The sequence below is a fragment of the Barbatula barbatula genome (assembly GCF_947034865.1).
Source record: "Barbatula barbatula genome assembly, chromosome: 9".
Lineage (NCBI taxonomy): Eukaryota > Metazoa > Chordata > Actinopteri > Cypriniformes > Nemacheilidae > Barbatula > Barbatula barbatula.
In genome coordinates, this window is record NC_136772.1 from 3,676,720 (window position 1) to 3,698,985 (window position 22,266).

The 22,266-nt window shown below is 38.6% G+C and overlaps 1 protein-coding gene across 1 annotated transcript in view; it reads left to right on the forward strand.

The window, feature by feature from the left end:
• The window catches only part of ttn.2 (titin, tandem duplicate 2), a 157,165-nt gene that overhangs the window by 19,274 nt on the left and 115,625 nt on the right, over window positions 1-22,266 (forward strand). Inside the window, 20 exon segments of the mRNA XM_079464461.1 lie at window positions 30-290; window positions 375-635; window positions 722-863; window positions 956-1,124; window positions 1,210-1,441; window positions 1,566-1,850; window positions 1,950-2,075; window positions 2,172-2,360; window positions 3,626-3,676; window positions 17,284-17,562; window positions 17,720-18,283; window positions 18,573-18,854; window positions 18,944-19,222; window positions 19,537-19,818; window positions 19,919-20,197; window positions 20,303-20,590; window positions 20,748-21,026; window positions 21,134-21,415; window positions 21,509-21,787; window positions 21,892-22,170. Coding sequence (XP_079320587.1) covers window positions 30-290; window positions 375-635; window positions 722-863; window positions 956-1,124; window positions 1,210-1,441; window positions 1,566-1,850; window positions 1,950-2,075; window positions 2,172-2,360; window positions 3,626-3,676; window positions 17,284-17,562; window positions 17,720-18,283; window positions 18,573-18,854; window positions 18,944-19,222; window positions 19,537-19,818; window positions 19,919-20,197; window positions 20,303-20,590; window positions 20,748-21,026; window positions 21,134-21,415; window positions 21,509-21,787; window positions 21,892-22,170 — 5,088 coding nt within the window.

A 22,266-nucleotide genomic window follows, 5' to 3' on the forward strand; every position in this document is an offset into this window, starting at 1 on the left:
TCATTAAATCCTTACAATACTTGTTCCAGCTTTGAGAGTCACAAAACCCATGAAGAACCTTGAGGTTCCAGAGACCCATGTGGCCACATTTGAGTGTGAAGTTTCGCATTTCAATGTACCATCCACCTGGCTGAAAAATGGAGTTGAGATTGAGATGAGCGAGAAGTTCAGGATTGTGGTGCAGGGCAAACTCCACCAGCTGAAGATCATGAACACCAGCCGAGATGATTCTGCAGAGTACACATTTGTGTGTGGAAATGACAGGGTTTCTGCCACACTAACAGTTAACCGTAAGTTATTTTCCTGTTATTTTCCAGTACTGGATTGCTCACCGGAAATTTTCTTAGCAAATCTAATGTTTGTTTCCCCCATAGCTGTACTGATCACATCTATGCTCAAAGACCTGAATGCTCAGGAGAAGGACACCATCACATTTGAGGTGACGGTCAACTATGAAGGCATCACCTACAAATGGCTGAAGAATGGAGTTGAAATCCGTTCCAGCGAAAGATGCCAAACTCGGACTAAACAGTTTACTCACTCTCTAACAATCCGCAATGTACACTTTGGGGATGTTGGAGAGTACAGGTTTATGGCTGGATCTACTGAAACTTCAGCAAAGCTATTTGTTGAAGGTAATATCTGCTTTAAAATTATTGTTATTAAATGCGTTTTGTCTGTTGATTCTAATCAAATTGTTTTCTCTTTTAATACATTTTAGCTCGTGTCATTGAGTTCACCAAGCATATCAAAGACATTAAAGTTACTGAGAAGAAGAAGGCTATTTTTGAATGTGAGCTTTCCGAACCCAATGTCCAAGTAACATGGATGAAGGATGGTCAGGAACTTGAATTAACCGAAAGGTATTCTTCATGTTTATAGTTTGCTCTTTGATTTTATCATCTGTTACTGTGTAATTCAGTCTATTGATAGAGATGATATCTCTATCCCACAGACACAAGGTTGCCACAGAAAGACATATACATCGTCTGATGATCCAAACTGTGCGTATGTCTGATGCTGGCGAATATTCTGTGGTAGCTGGCTCTAGTGTATCAAAGGCCTACCTCACTGTTGAGGGCAAGGATGTGCGTATTAGTGAACCCGTGGAGAAGGAAATCACTGTAAGTACAAATCTGTCTTCTTTAATACACATTGCTATTTTAATTTGTTAATCATAAACAGTGGTTATCCCATTAAATCCCATAGGTGCTTGAGAAACAACGAGCTACATTTGAGTTCGAGGTCAATGAAGATGACATTGAGGGACGCTGGCTGAGAAATGGAGTTGAGATTCAGTTTTCTGTAGATCAGCGGTTCAACTATGTGATAATTAGGAAAGTTCATCGTCTGACAATCACAGAGACCTACAGGAGCGATGCAGGAGAATACACATTCATTGCTGGAAAGAACAGAAGTGTGATGACGCTGTATGTCAATAGTAAGTACGACCTCAGATCATTATCTCATAATATTGTAATCTCTCACCTAAATTAATATTAGTAATCTGTTAAAGTGATATCATCTGTTATTTACTCTTAACCAACATTATTGCATTGTTTCAGTCCCTGAGCCTCCTCAGATCATCAGGCACATGCAATCTCTGTCTGTCGAGGCCGGCAAACCTGCACGTTTCTCAGTGGAAGTGACAGGAATCCCTCAGCCTCAGGTATCCTGGTACAAGAACTCTCAGGCCCTGTCCTCTGGGTTCAAGTGCAAGTTCCTGAGGGAGGCCAATGAACATACATTGCTCCTCATTGAGGTCTTCCCAGAAGATGCAGCGCAGTACAACTGTGAAGCTAAGAATGACTATGGAGTAGCCGCAAGCTCTGCTACACTTGATGTGGAAGGTAAAGCCAAACAGATAAATATAAAATTCAGATTAAGGAAAGGTGCATCAATAACATACACCTGGTGTCATGTTGTAAAATGAATTATACTGGTTTTAGTTCCAGAAGTGGTTTCTCCTGACACTGGAGCACCCCTGTCGCCACCTGTGGTGATATCACCAATACACAACACTTCTGCCAACGAAGGACAATCTACAAGGTTCCAGTGTCGTGTCTCAGGAGAAGGTAATTTAGTAATCATGTGCTGGGATGTACAATTATCTAAATGTTTATTATCTCCTTAATCGATGTTTTGCTTATTCCTCATTTACTCCTGTTTAGATCTGACAATTACTTGGTATTGCAAAGACAAGGAGATCAAGCAGTCTGACATATTCAGAGTGTCTCAGTTCGATGAAAACTGTCAGCTGGAGATTGCCAGAGTTCATCCAGAGGATGAGGGCGAGTACACGTGCGTTGCTCGTAACTCTGCGGGAATGGTCTCATGCTCAGCTGTACTGAAAGTGGATGGTGAGTTCAGCTTTCTTATAAACACAAGTGATAGTGGATTCAGTAATAATAATATTACTATGAAATTGATTGATTGTTGGCTTTAATATAAAACAATTGTCAGCCGAAAGAAAATGAAAACACATTTGATACACGGAAACAAACCTCTTGTGTGTGCACTTCACAGAGTAGTTAAGGGCAAATCAATACTTCTTTTCAGGACTAACAATTGCAGACTATGCATCTGCATCGCAGTCACAAGCGTCGTCCAGTCTCTTCACAAGCATTAAATCTGTTCAGAAGGACCCTACTGGCCAAAGACCCACTTTCGTTCAGCCTATCGTGATGGGCGAAGTGGCTCACGGAGAAGTGGCCAGATTTCACGCTCGTGTGTCTGGCATGCCAAAACCAGAGATCAGTTGGTTCCATGACCAACAGCTTATAAAGCCTTCCAAAAATGTTGTCTTTCATTTTGATGAGATGACAAACACTGCTACGCTAATCATAGTCGATGCTTTCTCTGAGCATGCTGGACAGTACACTTGCAAAGCAGTCAATATCGCAGGAGAGGCAGCGTGCTCAGCCAGTCTTGCTGTAACCAAAGAAGGTAACTGAGCTCAAAGTAGCTGAGGGTTTTTGATTAACAAACCAAAAGTTTGTTTAATGATTCACACCATTGTCTTTCTAAGTCTCTCAGTGAATAAGCACCTATCAGTGAGTTTTCTGAGCACCTCCACTAACTTCACCTTAGGAAAGCTTTAAGACAGTGATTCACCCTGTAGAATTTCAGTTTTCTTCTGTCATTCGTCACCATTGTTGTTCTTGTACATTGTCTTTTCGAAAACCACCTCGTCCCTTTATTGCATTTACAAAAGTTTCCAAGTACTGTCCTAACATATTCTTTTGTATTGTTATCTTGCATAAATTATATTTAAAGTCTGTGCTGCATGCATATGATGTTTTCTTTAAAAAAACAAATTCATGTTACTGATTTTGTAGTTCGATGATTATTAAAGAGTTTTGATGTAGTAGGTTCAATGTACAATATATTCCAGAAAAAAGTGCAGGTTGGCAATGACGCTGGAGTTTTATTATGCATGCTCTTTCCACCTTCATTTCCTTTGAATGTTTTTACATTTGTGTTACATGCCAATAAACTGAACTTTTCTATTGTACAATTAAATATTATCCTTAAATGATAAAATGTTGCTATTGAGACTGAACAACTTAATTTAGCTGGGATCATTATTTATCATTGATATTCTACTCATTGCTCTTTCTTACAGTTGCAAAAATAAGAGAGGAGATTGAAGCAAAAATTGAGGAAGAGGTTAAAGGTAGGATCGATTTACAGTATCTCTTTCTAGATAGTGTCTCTATATCAAACTGCTGTATTACATATAACAAACACTGCATGCAAGTGAATCCTTTTTAATGGGAAAAACTTTCATATTCCGTTGGATATGCTTACTGTATGGATGAAGTCAGGTGTTATTGGATAGCAAGCAATTTGGTTGATAATGCTTGCTGTGAAGCACTTTTGCAAAGTGGGGTTTTGCATTTATCTTTTCTACTTGAAAAGCATGAAGGATATGGTATCTTTGATTGTTTCTAAAAAAGGTGCAGGATGATAATCCTTTTAAAGTTCCAGACCACAGGAAATCACATTTTAAAAGATATGGAACTAGCCACATCTTTTAATTGCTTCCTATGTTTCTTGAATCTGGAACACACCTTCCTGCAAATATTTCTTAGACTGGCTTGCAGATAGCGGTATGTGATTAATGTTGTTTGCTTTTTTAAATAACATTGTTATATCTGTAAACTATATTAGTTCGAATAAACGCCTTTGAAAAAAAGTGAGGCCATTAAAACAGCCCTATAATTCTTTTTTATATCAATAGACAGTGATTGCTTCTCTTTTTATGTATGAAAGAATTGTTTCATTCTAAGGATTAGAAAGGGCGTTTATTCATCATTCTGCAAGTCAGGTAAGGAATATTTTAGGATATACATGAAGGTAAATTCAAAAGCTTCTTCAAACCAAATCAGCATTTTTTGGATACATATTAATGCTTTGAAAGAAATTTATTCTTTGAAGAACTGTCCACAGAAGAAGGAACAAAACATCAAGCGATTTTCGTGTCAGAATCTTTAATAAAGAGTCAAGTCTTGCGTTTATTCGAACAAATATGGTGAGTGATTTTGTTTTTTATGGCTTTGTGACTTGATGCATGCCTTAATATTTCTATTAATATTCCTTTAAAAATATATTTCAGTTTCCTTAGCACACTGGGAATTTTATTGAAATTTGTCTCCCTTCTTTTCCAGAGTTGTTTTATAGTGAAGGAACTGAATACATGGAAAAAGAAGGACTCCAATATGGTGCTTTTTCAGACCAAGAAGATAATTTAGATTATGGTCTTGTAGCCCCCAGTGAGAACATCAAGCCATCCTTCACCAAAAAGCTCAAATTTCAGTCTATTTTAGAGGGTGAGACTGCAACTTTTAGGTGTAAACTAGTAGCAACGCCATCTCCAACAATACTGTGGTTTCATAATAACAGACAAATACAAAAGGAAAACAATCGTAAAATACATACAGTGAGTAAAATGCATATGCACTTCACCAGTTTAACAATTGAAGGTATTAAGGAAAAAGACTCGGGGAGTTACAAAGTCATGGCAATTAACACAGAAGGATCTGCTGATTCCAATGCGTCACTCCTTGTGTCATTGAGGGAAGAGCAAGATGTAAGTTATTTGAGTCATTCTAGACATTCAAACAAAGCCTATTCAAGTTCAGACTCATTAGCTGATTCAACAAAGGAGAGAAAATTTAGAGTAGAGCTAAGATGTGTTGGCTCTCCATTTGATAAAACAGGTAAAGGGCAATCCAAAGGTCATTGTAGATCAAAAAACACTTTGTTTCGTACCATGTATTTTAGATCTGCATCCCCTTCAAGAATCCCAGATAAAGACAAGTTAGAAACAGCATCTGAACGTGCACGTTCTCCGCCTCTCATGTATGAGAGGTATGAAAGGTTTAGTGATCGATACAGCGATATATACTGTGACAGATTTACAGGTCGTGATCGATACAGTGACAGGTTCAGTGATAAATTTAGCGACAGATGTAGTGATCGGTACAGTGATAGATTTAGTGACACAGACAGCCTTCATGGAGAGGTTAAGGCTAAACTTGGTCTCTTGCAAAAGGCTGTCAAAAAGAAAAAAAGACTGTCTATATCTACAATGTCCTCATCGGAGTTTGAATTGGAATCGGTTACAAGTGAGCCTTGCTACACAGATTATGTTGAGAGACTCAAATTAAGGCCTTCCACTTTGCCAGAAGTTCAGCATGTTGCTCGCCCTGGTGAGCAAGAAGGTTCCAGAAGCTCAGCAGAATTTCAAAGTAGACTGGAGAGAATAACTGGACTTGGCTCGCAATCATCAGAGCGAAGAAGTAGACACTCTTTTGAACCACAGTCAAGATCTAGGGCACTGAAAATGATGAAGGGTGAACTTCCTCTGCAAGAATCATTAAGAAAAGAGAGTGAGATTGATGTGTCTGATGACACACCGATAGATCGAAGGATCATACCCAAAAAAGAGTCAGAAAATGAGATGGAATACAATATTTTAGCACACAAAGATGATCGTACCAGTAGTCTTAGCCAGTGGGATGAAGAGGCACAGATAAAGGCAAAAGAACCATTTGTTCTGCAGTGGTTAGAATCAGGAGAAGCTTCTAAACCCTTGATGAGTACACAGGAGATATGCTCATCACACAAGGTGCCAGAAAACAAAGAGTCCCCCCGAGCAAAGGTGGGGAAGTCAATGAAAGAAAGCTCTATTGGTGATGATGATCAACATGAAAGTAAAATGATTCCTGTACAGAAATTAGAATCGAGGGCTATGTCAGTTGAGAACATCAATGAGAAAAACCTGGAGTGTGAGTGCTTAGAGAGTTCAGATGAGTTCTTAGCTCAGCGCATTCGAAAATGGCAGCAGGATGTGCAGTGGGATGAAAAGGCAGAGGTCAAGGCAAAGGAACCTTTTGTGTTAGAATGGTTAGAGGCAGGAGAAGCTTCCAAGCAAGTAAGCAGTAAACAGGAGATCAGTCCATCACTTACAGAGCTACAAAATAAAGAGTCTTCAAGAGCCAAGGCAGTAATGTCAGTGAACAAAGATGATGGTCTGCATCATGAAAGTAAAATTGGTCCTATAATGGAAATAGAGCAGACAGCTGTGCCAGTGGAAAACATCCTTGAAACAAACCAGGAGATTGAGTGCTTAGGGAGTGAAAATCAGTTGTTACCTCAACGCATTCGAAGAAGGAAAATTGATCAGGCAGAGGCTGTTGTGTCTCAGTGGTCTGAGGAAAATGTTTCTTATCCTCATGAATCTGTTGGTAAAGTTCACAAGGAAGAGGCAGTAACTTCAAAATCTCAGAAAGATTCCCCATTGACAAAGACTTTAAGATCCCCATTTAGAGAAAGACGTTCACATGAACGCTCATCAGAGGGTATGTTGCATTTATCAAGAGAGAGAATAAATGAGTTAACAGATGAGAGTGAACCCTATGTCAGTGAACAAGAGGCATTAGCCCAGCGTATAATGAAATGGCAACAAGATGTTTTGACTGAGCAAGAAAAGGCTGTTGGACAACGGGTTGGTGTTTCAGAGAGTGCTATAGAAAGCACAGCATTCAAAGATGTTGAATTGAAAGAGACGGACACGTTGCCACTGCATAAAACAGCAAAGGAAAGGTTTTTCAGTGATATTTCTTCTCAGTCGTATGTGACAGAAACACCTAGGAAAACTGATAGCATATTTGAGGCTGACAGTGAGAAGCTAAGGACCCAAAGTGACTATTTTGTCAGTGAGGAGGAAGCTCTAGCAAAGCGTATTAAAAAATGGCAACAAGACGTTCCAATTGAACAAGAAGAAAGTGTTGAATTAGAATCTAAATGGGCCTTAGCAGAGAATCCACAGTCTTATGAAATGACCCCGGAAAGCACATTGATGGCCACTGCTTCCCCAGCACCAATAGAGTCGTATAGAATTTACAAAGGATTTGTAGATTATAAAATCACTACAGATATCACTGAAGGTTTTGGAAGGACATATTTGGGACAGGAAGATGCAGTTCAGCCGCATGACAGTTATAATAAAGATGTTACGTTGTCTAGACAGGAAACTGCTTCAATAGATCACCAAAAAATTATGTTAAGTCAGGATATTCCAGGGACTGCACCTATAGTAGGGAATATGCCTTCAGGGGTATTAAAACCAGGAGCACCAGTCTTTGTAACACCGTTAATGTCAGAACTTAAGGTAAAGAGAGGTGAAATGACTGAAATAAGTTGTCAATTTCAGGGAGATCCACCACCATCTGTTTCATGGCTTAAAGATGGACAACCTGTAATACAAGACCCAGATTTTGATGTTCGCATCAAAGCAACTTCATCAACCCTGACAATTTATTATCCAACCATTGACCATCAAGGTGTGTTTACCTGTAGTATTGCAAACAAACATGGAAAAGCAAGTACATGTTGCTTGTTTAAAGTAACAGACGATGATCAGCCAATGACCCAGGTTGAGCCTCCTCAAGTATTTAAAGTGAAAGACGAGTCAGTTTTCCCTGAGGAAGAAGTTATAGAGGAAGAACTTAAGAACTTAATGACTCCTGATTTGGACAACAAGCACACATTGCAGGTACCTCAGGCAGTCATTCGCATACCACAAACTTCAGACTCCTCTGTTCACTCTTCACCAGTTGAGATTAGAATAACAGCTCCAACACCAGTGCTAGAAATGATCGATGAAGCTAAAGACACATGTGAGCCTACTGAAAAAACTTCAGAATCTCCCGTTGATGATGGCACCTCTCAAACAGTGAAGCATAAGTTTACATTTTCTTTTGATGTTGTTGGTGAAGCTCCTCAGGTTGTTAGAGAGCTAGAGAACATTAGTGCTTCAAAGGGCCATACTACTATGCTTGAGTGCATCATAGTTGGTGAACCAACACCTGAAGCCACATGGTCCCATGATGGCATTTCCATTGATCTGAATACTAACAAATATAGATCTGATGTACAAGATGGCAGATACAGACTTTACATTGATAATTTTACATACCATGATACTGGAATATACAGATTTGTTGCTTCTAACACTCTTGGACAGGTTGAAAGTATAGCTGATGTGTCTTTTGGTTCCACTCTTCCGGACTCTGGGTTTTCGTCATTTGTCATGTCAGAAGTGAATAACCAAACAAGATCGCTTGACTCATCTTCAGAAAATGCAACAGTGAGAACAAAGACTTTAGTAAGTTCTTCCACACCATTAAAACATGTTAGAAGTGAGGGGACTCATGATTATAGTAGATTTTCTGATGAATTTCAGGATACTAGCAAAATCGATGAACCTTATCTGTGGGAGGATGTTCCCAAACCCAGGCACACTATGAAACCAGCATCGTACATGCCAGTAATAACAGGGTGTGGTTTGCAGTCATCGGGAGCAGATGTTAAAGTATCCAAGTTAAAACAAGCATTTGAAATGCCAACAAGTTTCAGAGATGAGCCTGATGAGATGATGGCAATGTCAAGGGATGTGTCATATTTCCCTGTTGAAGATATTCCTGAGATAGATCTTGAATCTGAGCAATATGAATTGGAGCAAGCAACTTCACTTTATCCTACCCAGGACAACATGGCAGAGTTCAAAGCAGATCCTACTGTAACTGCAGCAAAGACCTTCTTTTTTGAACGTCCCTCAGATGATACAGATATAGTTCTGGATAGCACACAACACACCTCCCAAGAAAAAACAGTGGAAAGAATGTCTTTTGTCAACTCGCACCATTTTGTATCTTTGGCCAATGTTACTGAAGTCCAGCATTCACCCACATTGATTAGACCCCAGGCTAGATTGCCAGAGAAAATGAGTAAAGGACTCTCAGACAGCACAGTTGAGCAAAGAATTACAGAAGAAGAGGCATATGTTAGGCAAAGTGATGTCTTTGCTGAGAGTGGCATTGGTATATCTGCTCAAGAAATTTCACACTTACCTAATATAACAGAGCCTTTAAAAATAAGTCATGTTAACACCCGAACAGCAGAAATGCAACCTGTGGACATGCCACAAGATTATGTTAGTTCAGCTGATATGAAGAGTAATACAATGAATGCCTCAAATACGGCAACACTGGTTAGTTTAAAATCCAGAATTGAGGCTGACAGAACATTACAGTCTGACTTAACCGATTATTCTTTGTCAGAGAAGACACAGCTTCAGCAGGAACAGAAACAACCCGCCAGGCAAGGTACTGTTGGTGTTTCTAAACTTGAGGAAGAAGAAGTAACTTTCAGTGCTGTTTATGACTACTATAACCAACCATCTGATTGGGGAAGACCCTTGTCACCAGAGTCAGAAATGTCCATAGAAGTAGGGAGCACGTTTAGTGAGGAGATGGCTGAAATTGAACGTTTTTACACTCCAGCTTCATCCACAGAAATATCTCAGATTCAAAAGTCACCTGAATGTTTCCATACCCCCTCAGAGACTCCAGGGGCAGTCTTGACACCTCCTGACTATCCATTTTCCCCTGCAGAACATAAGAGACCCCCAACTAGCTCGAGTGATGGTTTTTATTCTCCGGCTACGTTCTTTAACTCTCCAGGGGATGAGGGTACAGAAACTGCTCCCCCTGTTTTTACAATAGATGAGGGCATGATTCCTTCAGATGGGCGTGGTTTACTAGGTTTAGGAACACTTCAGGAAAAGGTTCAGGGAATCCCTCCAGCTTTCCTTAAGCCCCTTACAAAAAGAAGAGTTTTTGAAGGTGAATCTTTACAGTTCTTTGCTGAAGTATTTGGACTACCCACTCCAGAGGTGAAATGGTTTAGAAACAAAACTGAGCTAAAAGCTGATAAGAGGATTAGCATTGCAAGAGATGGTGATAACATTGCCTTGGCAATACGGAATGTCACAAAGGCTGACCAGGGGGAATATATTTGTGAGGCTCTGAATTATGTTGGTGAGGCAAAAAGTGTTGCTTTAGTTATTGTTATATCCCAGGAAGCTAGGCAGATGCTACCCCCTCCTTCTGTAACCCATCAACATGTCATAGAGTTTGATGTTGAAGAAGATGAAGATCCTTCAAGGTCTCCATCTCCTCAAGAAATCTTGTTAGAAGTTGAGTTAGATGAAAATGAAGTGAAAGAGTTTGAAAAACAGGTCAAGATTGTCACTATTCCAGAGTATTCAGCTGACAACAAAAGCATGATCATATCTCTTGACGTTTTGCCAAGCATCTTTGAAGAAGGTGTTGTCGATTTTATTACTCAGGAAAGTGAGGATTTACAAATAGCCTTTGAAGTTACAGAAATGCCACCACGTTTTATAAACCCAATTTATGATATTGAAACTCCAGAAAACACAAATGTAATGTTTGAATGCTCTTTAATGGGTATTCCGTCTCCAGTAGTGTCATGGTATAAAGGCAATATGAAGATTCCCATGGATAGGAAAAAGTACATCTATTCCTCAGATGGAGACAATCACTTTTTGAAAATTCTCAAAGCCAACACACATGACAGTGGCATCTATACTTGCAGAGCTATTAATGTTGTTGGTGAAACACTTTGTAGAGCATCACTTATGGTTATGAACCCACAGTTATTCTCAGGCAAGACAAGGGGAAGAGAATTAACTGCTGTGTCTCTTGGTAGCGCAAAGGTTCAGCCACAGAAGTTTGACTTGGTTGTGGGGTATTCATCATTTGATGGTGAACCATCATCAGAGATAGAGCTTGAATTTGAGTTTCCACAGGAAGCTGATGAGTCTCAGAAAGCAGTGAGACTGGTTGCTGTTACGGATAATGAAACAAGTGAGCAAGGGGAGAAATATGTTAGTATTAACTTCGATGTCTTTGCTGAACCCTCAAAAGACGACAAAATAGAATTTGATGGTAAATCCTCAAACACTTGTAGTTTTCAATTTCAAGTCACTGAAATACCGCCTAAATGTATAATCCCACTGCAAAATGTCACTACAGCTGTAGGTACACCAGTTATACTTCAATGCTTAGTGAGTGGAAAACCAAACCCTATAGCAGAATGGTACAAGGATGGTGCTCCAGTGAAAAATGCTAGGTATATTATCCAGGAAAAAGCATCAGGGCATTTTAATCTCCTTATAACAAACGTAACTCATAGTGATGCTGGTGAATTCAAATGTGTAATCCAAAACAACGTTGGGTACATTGAAACCACTTCGTTGCTAAAGGTATTTTAATTTCAGATCAGTCTGGGTGGTTCATGAATTTCAGACCACTTTTTTTGTTTACCTCTGATAGATTTAAATCAATACAATTTTAATTGTTTTTCTGTTGTAAAATATTGTGAAATGATGTATAGAAACATTATCTTAACCTGCATTATATAAAAAAAACTTTCTCTGAGCCCTGAAATTGTTTCTAGTTACTTTACACCTTTATGCTGCAGTCTTTGATTAAGTTTTTCATTATTTGTTCTCTTTACTAGAAATTAATATTAAATTAAATGCAACATTTAATCCACAGTCTCGGATTAAAATGATCAAACAATTTGCTTATGTCAGCCAATGAATCCAAAGTGTAGCTTTGGTCTTCTACATTTTCTTATCAACTACAATGGCCATGCGTTTTAAGAATTTTTATTGGAATATAAATGGTAGACTAAATGTTTTTCTATTGTTTTAGGTAAATCTGCATGAGAACATTATTTTCATTTGTGTTTTTCTTCATCCTTAATATTTTTCTGATCAATTATTAAAAGGGTCAATAAAGGTAAATTAATTAAAATGCCAAGAGTTTTCAGACTAGATGAGAAAAGATTACATTTTCTTTGCATAGTCTGATTATTTTCTGAATCATTATGTGCATGAAGATAAAATGATCATTTGCAGTATTAGAACAACAGCATAGATTTTAATTTAATTGTACCCGTTTTGTTGTATAGATTTTTTAAAGATCACGGGAAAACTAATATTTAACTAGGTGTAAATAAAAATATGAAAAATACTAGTAGTTAAACTTCATAACTACTAATAAACTGGTCATAATAGTAATAGCTTACATATGATTCCTTATTTTTCTTTGTCTTTGTTAAAAGTAGTTAATCAAATGTAGTTCAAGTAGTCAAAACCGTGTGTGCCATAATTTAATTTTAAATGCAAATGTGCTTGTATGCCTTTTTGTTGTAATTATATGTACATGAAAAAGTAAATAAAATTATGATGAAAAAGTTTACTGGTATACTGCATTCTATTCTCTTTATTCTCTTAAGGACATTTTTATGTCCGCTTCTTGAGTAATGCTGTTTGACCTCAATCTTCTTTCTTAATTTTTGAGAATATTTTGTTGATTCTTTAATCCCATTATTTTCATACAGAATTTTCTAGTTTGACTGTGAAGACTGAAGAAGAGGATGAAACCTACAGCACATCACTGCAATTACCTAAAAAATCTAAAACACTTGAACTCAAGCCAGAGCAAAAAAGTTTTTCTAGTTCGTTAGAGAGAAAAAAGGACAAACCTGTGATTGAATCCAAGCTTATGCCTGCTGAAGTTACTGTTGGAGACTCCGTTAGGTTTACTGTCACAGTGTCTGGTTTTCCAAAGCCAAAGGTTCAGTGGTTTCACAATGGTAGGGCTATTACTTCTTCATCAGTGTATATGTTTGTTGAAGAGAGAAGTGAGTACACTTTAATTATAACTGAAGTCAAGAAAGAGTATGAGGGTGAATATTCCTGTACTGCCAGTAATAGATTTGGCCAGACAACCTGCAAGACAATGTTAAAGATACAATCAAGTAATTTATCAGCAGCAGAAAAATGGGTGGAACAAATGTTTAAAATACCAGGAGAACCACCACACTTTACCACACAAATTCAGCCTGTGCAATGTGTAGAGGGCAGTGAGGTGAAATTTCAGTTTAATGTTTCTGGAGCTCCAGTTCCTGGTGTTCAGTGGTTTAAGGGTAATCATCAAATTAAGTCAAGCCAGAACTGCACCGTTGTTAGTAACCAAGATGGCTCTGGCTTCCTTGTCATGAGTGATATCCAAAAGAAAGACAGTGGTGTTTACACATGCAAAGCTGCCAATACCTTCGGGGAGGCCAGCTGCAGTGCTGAGTTGATTGTATTCCACAAAAAAGTATCTGTATTTCATCAACAGCAGTTAATTCGGGAGCAGAAAAGTTATAAGGTGTCCCTGACTGAGCATGCCACTGAATCCCGTTTGTACAGCGTTAGCCTTCCCGGGCAGGCAGGTGCAAGTCTACAGGGAGAGCAGCAGGTAATTTACACCATTGGTACAGAAGATAGGCAAACGATAGAAAGTGAGCAAGTCGACACGCTGCACGACTTGGATATTTCTGCTGCAACTGTGCACAAGGAGCAGTTAACTCATCAAGCTGCAGTCTTGCAGTCACATGAAGTACATGAAGGTATAATTTCTGGTTCATCCCAGCCAGAGCCAGTAGTAGCAACCCATTTGAAACAGCTCCACATGGCTGCCATGACCTCAGCAGTTCAGGAAAGTCAAGGCTTTACAGAACAGCACTTTGATCGTATCAAAAGTCCAGAGTTAACAGAGCTTGAAATTGCAAAGGAGCATCCCTCACAGCTGATGTCTGCCATAACTGAAAGTTTGACCTCACTGACCATTGTCAAAGCTGAGCCATTATTAAGCAGTGAAGGAGAACAGATCAAGCCAGCCCCTGAGCCCAAGTATCCAATATCAAGTCACCAAGTTGAGACAAAACTTCCAATTGTTAAAGAACATTCACAGGTTATACCTCATACAAAGCAGGAAAAGGGATACCAAGTGAAAGAGGGAGTTAAAATTCTTTACAGTGCAGTTTCAACAGAGAAACAACAATTCACAGACGGACACTCTAAAGAACTGTCATTACAAGACAGCATTTTTCAGTCATCCGTAAAGAGAGAATCTTCAAAACCAGTTACCCTTTCAGTTAGTGAGACTACCCAAACCTTATCAAGGGAACAGAGGTTATCTATGCACACGCCTGTTGAGGAGACTGCATCTCTTGTTAAAGACAGAGTGTTAAAATCAGCTATTGTTGCAGAGGAAATAAATCAACTTCAAGCTGATAAGTCAAGTTCGATCCCAGGTTTAGACAGTGCAATTTCCGTGCATTCCCAGAGAGAAGAGGGACAAGTTCTGCATTTGCAGGTCTTTACAGATCAGAATAGTCTTTTGAACGAAGGTAGATTCAGCAGCGAGAAGCCCAGCATAGAGAAAGCAACTGCTCAAAAAAGCCCAATTCTTAAGCATACAGTCTCAGTGGATGAACAGCAATCTGTGACATGTGAAGAAACATATCAGTTATCAGCAAGAGAAACGGAACTTAACATACAACCCTGTAAGGAATCTCCTGCTCCTTTGCATCTTCAGGCAGTCCATTTAGAAAATACATTGTCAAAAGAAGGTATAATCTCAATGGAGAAGCCAGACCAGCAGGTGGCAGTGCAAAGACAAGAAAAAGCCCGCCAACATGTTGCAAGCACAGAGGAGAAAAGGGAGCATACAGCAGATTATTGTAAAGATCTTGATTTGTCTGTAACAGGTGTCCAGTCTGAAATCAGAAAAGAACCTAAACCCAAAAGTATTCTTCAAGTATTCTCAGAAACTGTGCAATTACCGAAGGAAGCTCCATTTGTGAGTGATATTAAACAGCAGCGTGCCTTAGTTCAGAAAGAAGATTGCTGGAACATCATACATGTGCCATCTGTGTCAGAAAGTCAAGATATCGAGGAAGGACACACAGAAAGCATAGGCACAATTGAGAAATATGTTTCTGAAACTAAAGTTGAACCCAAAATCCCATCTGAATTACTTCATGTTGAGGAAAAAGAAATCTCAACCGAAAGCAGTATTGTTCTTGAGGCCACAGAGCAAGATTTTGCAGTCCAAATTCAAGAAGGACAGTCTGTTAGACAGTCAGTATTAATGGAAGAAAAGCATGTAATCAAAGGTGAGATATCTCAAGACATTACAAAATCTGAAACAACCACAGCAACTATCACTAAACAGAGAAGGGGGGCCTTTATAATATCAGAATCAAGAGAGAGCCAAACACTTCCCAAAGAGCTCACTTTTGTTATTCCAGCTCCAAAACCACACACTTTGGACATTAAGCATCAGTTAAAAGATGCACTAGCAACTGCTGTGGCATCTGACCAACCCTTGATCTTGGCAGATTTGGTGGAGGGTTTAGGGTCTGTAGAAGTTCTTGAGGTAAAAGAAAGGAGAGAACCAAAATATCTCATGTTCACATATCTTGTTACAAGCGCAAGTGCCCCATTTGAAATTACAATTGCCTTTGAAGGAGAGTATCCACAGACTGCTGATCTTAAAAGTGAACTTCAAGCTGCTCTCTACTCCATTGTTTATAGGGAACAGCAGGTTCTGACCTCTGAGCAGCCAGGCACTATGCAAATTGACAGGCCCCAAAGATTACAGGTTAGTCAGGCTTCTTCAAAAGAACTTCTTTCTCCTGTGGTGGAGGTGGTTAGGTTGACAGAAAATGTAGAGCCTTTCACATCACCAAAGTCGCAATCTGCAGCTCTGAAAACTGAGTACAAAACAACTGTACAGTCTCTAACAGCAGATGAACAAAGTGTTATGCAGCAGTCAGCAATTCATGTGGCAAGTGAAACCAAAATTGAGGTTCAACAGTCTATCCATGATGAGCAACGAGAAACCAGATCTGTGACAGTAAAAAGGCATGAGAGAGCTGTAGGGACTGCAGCTGAATTGGTCTTGGGGCCAGCTCCAATTGAACAAACTACTATCTTTCTTCGAACAGAGGAAAGGGAGGAATATATATCTGAAGCAATTATGAAGTTAGAAAAAGAGGAAGTTAGAGAAGAGTACCCCATCTTTGAGAGTAATTTGGAAAATATTGTAATAGAAGAACATTCTGAGGCCAAATTTACATTGACAATAAGGCACGTAAAGAAAGTGAATTGGCTGTTTAATGGAAAATCAATTAAATCTGGCAAAGAGTTCAAGTGTTCCAAAGACCATGACACTTACACACTAGTAATCAGGAAAGTTATCAAGGATCATCAAGGAGAATATACTTGTGAGGCTGTAGGAGAAGCTGGCAAGTCTTCAAGATCCTCCCACCTCACAGTGGTCCCAAGAGGTTGGAGTTATGGGATTATTTTGCCATCCAATGCTACACATGACTAACTCTTGCCATTCATTGCTAAATTGCATATCATTAAATACCAAATTTCTCACTTCATTTCATAGAACGGATCTCTATATTTAAGTGAAGAGACCTCCTTAATGTTTTCTATCTTAATTTGTTCTTCACAACACAATGTCTTTTTTTCACCGCACCAAAGCGTGAGCATGACTCCACATCACCTCTTAACCTGCTGGATCTTTCAGTATCATTCCAATGTTCATTCAGTGTTCCTTCTTCATTTTGCAGAGTCTTTCATGTTTGTCATTTACCTTTGAGAACGTATGAAATGCTGCTTTGCGGTTTATCAATCATTAAGCAGCCCGTTCCTTCTTTCTTTGCATGCATGTTCGGATTTCTATTCATAATTTCACTCTTCATTCTGTTTTTCTTCCTCATAGCAAGATCACCATACACTTTACAGTCACTTGTGGAATATTCTTTCACTCCATCAAACTGTCCACAGTAATTGACACTTTCTGTAATTGAAACTACAGTTCTGAGTATTAATATATTAATATTGATTTAAGTTGATCAACATTGTATTTTTCCGTAGAACATTTTGAGTAAAAGTGCCAATCACTGTGGATTTTCATGCTCATTTGATTACTTTTGTCTGCAAACAAGTTAAAGAAATGTACTAATTTGTTTCCCTTTGTCTGCACAATTCAGTGCCACCTGTTTTCAGGCAGAAAATCCAAAATCTGGAAGCCAGTGTTGGCAGCCCTGCAAGGTTTCAGTGTGAGATCGAGGAGGCTCCGGGCGTGACCTTCAAGTGGTTCAAGTCTGGTTCTGAGGTTAGACATAGTGACAAATGCCGGATTATCAACTATTCTCACTCTTCATCTATGGAGCTCCTGAGCCCATCAGTGGCGGACAGTGGAGAATTTACTTGCAAAGCTTCAAACCGCCATGGATCTGACAGCTGCTCTGCTAAACTAAGTGTAACAGGTAAGAAAATTACTTTGTATTGGCTGATGGTCCTCTTGAAGTGTGGTCACATACTGAATTGACTGCACTTGGCATGCTTTTATTTTTTGTACTGTACTGTGTTGCCACAGTTATTGATATATATTTTTTGTTTTTTGCTCTGACTTTCTTTCTATAGAGGTATTCCCACCAGAGTTTGTATCAAAGCCTGATTCGATGACTTTATTTTTGGGAAAGCAAGCGAAATTTCAGTGTGTTATTTCAGGTTCCGATCCCATGACCGTTGTCTGGCACAAAGACAATATTGCCATTTCACTTGATGATCACTACAAAGCGTCCTCTGACAAAAATAAGTATTGTCTTGAAATCTTGCATCTACATCAGAGTGATCAGGGAACATACCTTTGCAAAGCTTCCAACAGTGTTGGTACAGCTACCTGCTGCACTGAACTTAGGGTTGTAGACAAACCACGCTTTGAGAAGAGTTTTCAGGCAACCGCTGTAGCTGTGGGAAACCCACTACACCTAGAGTGTCAGGTAGATGAAGACACTGGCGTGGCTGTCGTCTGGATGAGAGATGGCAAAAAACTCCATAATACAATGGATTGTAAACTATCTTTTGAGGAAAAAATGGCCAGTCTTGAGATTCCAAAGGCCAAATTGAAAGACACTGGTGCATATACCTGTACTGCTGCAAATGATGCTGGAAGCAGCAGTTGTTCTTCTGTTGTAACAGTGCAAGGTAAGAATAAATGATTAATGCCCTTTCCTAATGCAGTATTTTAAGAAAATCTGCATTACTGGGTATTAATTTTTGTAAGTGTGAGAATATAACTGTATTCGCATTGCTTTGACAGAAGTGGTGAAGCTTATGCATCAATTGATGTGTCATTGCCATGAAGTTTTGCATCTTGATTGTTATATTTTTTCTCTTTGTCTTTATTCCCTTTGCCCTTTTCTTCTGTCACTTGTTTCAGTTGTCTTTTTCTTTAAAACAAAACATTTGACTTTGCTTTACATTTAATTCGTAGAACCCCCAGCCTTTGTTAAAAAACTGGAGCCTAAGATCTTATGGAAGAAAGGAATGTCAGCACGTCTGTCGTGCACCGTTAAAGGATCGCCTGATCTTCACGTGACTTGGTTTTTGAATGACAAGCCACTTTGTTCTTCTGAAAAACACAAAATCACTTTCAAAGGCAATCAAGCCACTCTTGAGATAACAGACTTGTCAGAGTCTGATAGTGGAAATTACACGTGTGAAGTCATGAATGAGGCAGGCTGTGAAAGCTGTAGCAGCCAAGTTACTGTAAAAGGTAATGCTCATGGTTCTCGCTTCTTTCTTTATTGCTCTTATATTATTGTAGATTGCAGAGTGTTCTTAAATCTTATTGCCTCTTCTTAGAACCTCCTGCCTTTAAAAGGGAGCTGAAAATGGTGGAGGTTGGCAAAGGGTGCACAGCCCTTCTTGAATGTGAAGTTACAGGAACTGCTCCATTTGAAGTGATCTGGTTTAAGAGTAAAAATCCAGTCTCCACTGATAATAAGTACAATGTTGTGTCAAAAGACACAGTTGCATATTTGGAAATCAAATCATTTGAAAGTGCAGATGTTGGAGATTACCAGTGCAGCATTTCTAATGATGTTGGTAAAATTACTACAAAAGCAGTAGCAAAATTGAAAGGTTGGTCAAATAAATATCAACGGTCTAACACAGGGGTCTTCAACATTTTGAGGCAGAATATTTCTTTGAATTTAAATAATGCATTTTATGCTTGGGTTTGATTTGGGATTTCTATTGCGAGTCGTGCCATATGTCTTTTATCAACATACCAGTGAAATAATAATTATTTGTGTATTCACAGTGTAAGTGTAAATATAATTTTACTGAGCCTCATGTTGAAGACTTCTGGTCTAGCCAAAATTTAAGTTGAGGTTAGTGTTTTTGTACGATGTATTGTCTATTGATAAAGTTTAAATATGCTCTCTTTAATTTAGACCCACCATCTTTTGCAAAGAAAATTGAGAACACAACTGCAGTTTTAGGCAGCGCTGTAAAACTCCAGGGATCTCTTAAGGGTTCTGCACCTATTGCAGTTCAATGGTTCAAGGACTCTGAGATACTCAGAAATGATGATCCTAATGTTACCACATCTTTTGAAAACAACACTGTTATTTTGGCAATAGCAAATGTTGCCATAAATCATGGTGGTAAATATACTTGTCAAGCTGAAAACGAGGCTGGAAAACAAAAATGCGAGGCCAACATATCAGTTCAAGGTTAGAATAAAACCATAAGCTTATCATAATGTTCAAGGATTTGAACTTTAGCACATTATTAGTATTATTTGTTAATTTATGTATGTGCTTTCTGTCAAAGAGCCAGCTAGGTTTGTTGAGAACCCTCCATCCATCAGCGTGACGGCAGGGGACAATGCAACTCTGGAATGCACAGTTGCAGGAAGTCCAGATCTCAAAGTAAAATGGTTTAAAGATGGCAAAGAGGTTACAGGGAGTCGAAAATACAAAATATCTTTTAAAGACAATGTAGCAGTGTTCAAAGTCCTCTCGGCAGAGAGGGGAGATAGCTGTGAATACACCGTTGAAGTTTCAAATCGGGTTGGAAAGGAGCGATGCTCTTGCTCAATCAATGTTCTTGGTTAGTCTTACTCTTCCTTCTTTCTCTTTAACCTGAAAATATATTGAATGCCTGGTTTGTTTTACATTTAGGTTTTTTAACAATAATCTGTCTTCTTTCGAGCAGATAAAATCATACCCCCAACTTTCACAAAAACTCTTAAAAAGATAGATGGTAATGTTGGGGTAAGTATTCAGATGGAATGCAAGGTTTCAGGATCCCAACCCATAACAATGTCTTGGTTTAAAGAGGGCAAAGACATTCAAACTGGAGCAAAATATCAAATCCAACAACAGGAAAGCACGGCTACATTGAAAATAGCTGATTTAGAAACATTAGATGCTGGGGTTTTCACTTGCCGTGCTACTAATCCTGCAGGACACAGTGAAACAAGTGGAACAGTTTTTGTTAAAGGTTAGATAATTTGCTGTAGATCATATTTCATGGTTTCAGTTTTATACTTATAAAAGTATTTAATTAATACACTGTGTTATTGACAATTCTTTGCGGTGAATTTAAAAAATAAATTGTGTTATTAAACTAAGCTCTTCCCCATCCTCTTAAAATTTAGAACCCCCAGTCTTCACCTTAAAACCTCCGTCACAAGATGTTGTACCAGGATCTACGGTTGTCATGAAAGCTGCTTTCACTGGAACAGCACCCTTTTTTATTAAATGGTTCAAAGAAGACAAAGAAATGTTAACTGGAGGAACTTGTTTCATCAAGAAAGAAACCAAGTCAAGTTCACTGGAGCTACATTCTGTGAAGCCATCTCATTCTGGAGAATACACATGCCAGGTGTCTAATGATGCTGGAAAGTTGTCATGCAACACTACCTTATTTGTGAAAGGTGCCATTTCTTGCTCTTGTTTATTTGTTTCATCCATTTTTAAGTATGATTCTTTTAATGTATTTTTAATCTTATTTCATGAATTTCAATCTTTTTTTCTATTTTAGAACCTCCAAAATTTGTGATGAAGCTTGACTTCACTAAACTAGTATTAAGTGAGAGTCTTGCAACTTTAGAATGTAAAGTCACTGGCAGCCCAGAGATCAGTATTAGATGGTATAAGAATGAGACTGAACTCATCTCAAATGACAAATACCAAATGACCTTCACCGACTCAGTTGCTACTCTAAATATTGACAATTGCTTTGTGGAAGACAGTGGAGATTATATTTGCCAAGCATCAAGTGAAGCTGGCATTGATAGATGTAGTTGCCTGGTAAAAGTCAAAGGTTTGTTCTGAATTAATTCTACTTCCCAAGGATATTAAACCTTTTTCATTTCAGTTTGAATAACTTGAGCTAATTGGTCCTTTCCTATTGTAGAACCTCCTGCATTTGTGAAACTCTTTGAATCCAAAGAAATTGTTAAAGGCACAGATGTTGTGTTGGAAGGAACTTTGTCAGGCTCAGCTCCCTTTGAGATATCCTGTTTCAAAGACTCAATGCAGATTCGAAATGATAGGAGGCACATCATAAGCCTGACAGACGATGTAGCAAAAATTCAGATTCTGAAATTTGAACCTGGAGATGCTGGCAATTATCAGTGCACTGTAGCCAATGAAGTAGGGCAGACGTCATGTGATTTTCAGGTTGCGATGAAAGGTTAGTAAGAACGGGATATTTTTGGATTACATAGTTTTTTAGTGAAGGTACTGTACAGTGTTGCATTGTGATAATAACATCTTGCGTTGATATTCTTCAATCAGAGCCACCATCGTTTGTTCAGAAGATGGATAATTCAAATGTGCTTCTTGGTGGAGACGTTTCCTTGCAGTGTGTTCTGAAAGGGTCATTGCCTATGACCATCTTGTGGATGAAAGATGACCACGAGATCAAAGAATCCGAGCATGTTCATATATCTTTTGAGGATCTCACCGCAGTGGTACACATTTCTAGCGTACAGCTAAGACATGGTGGAAAGTATACTTGCCATGCTCAGAATGAAGCTGGTAGTCAGAAATGTACAGTAGTACTGGGGGTAAAAGGTGTGTGGTTTTCACATTCATAATTAGATTTTTATTAATATATTATCAATTATTATTTATATTATTATATTTCATAATAATTCATATGATAATTAA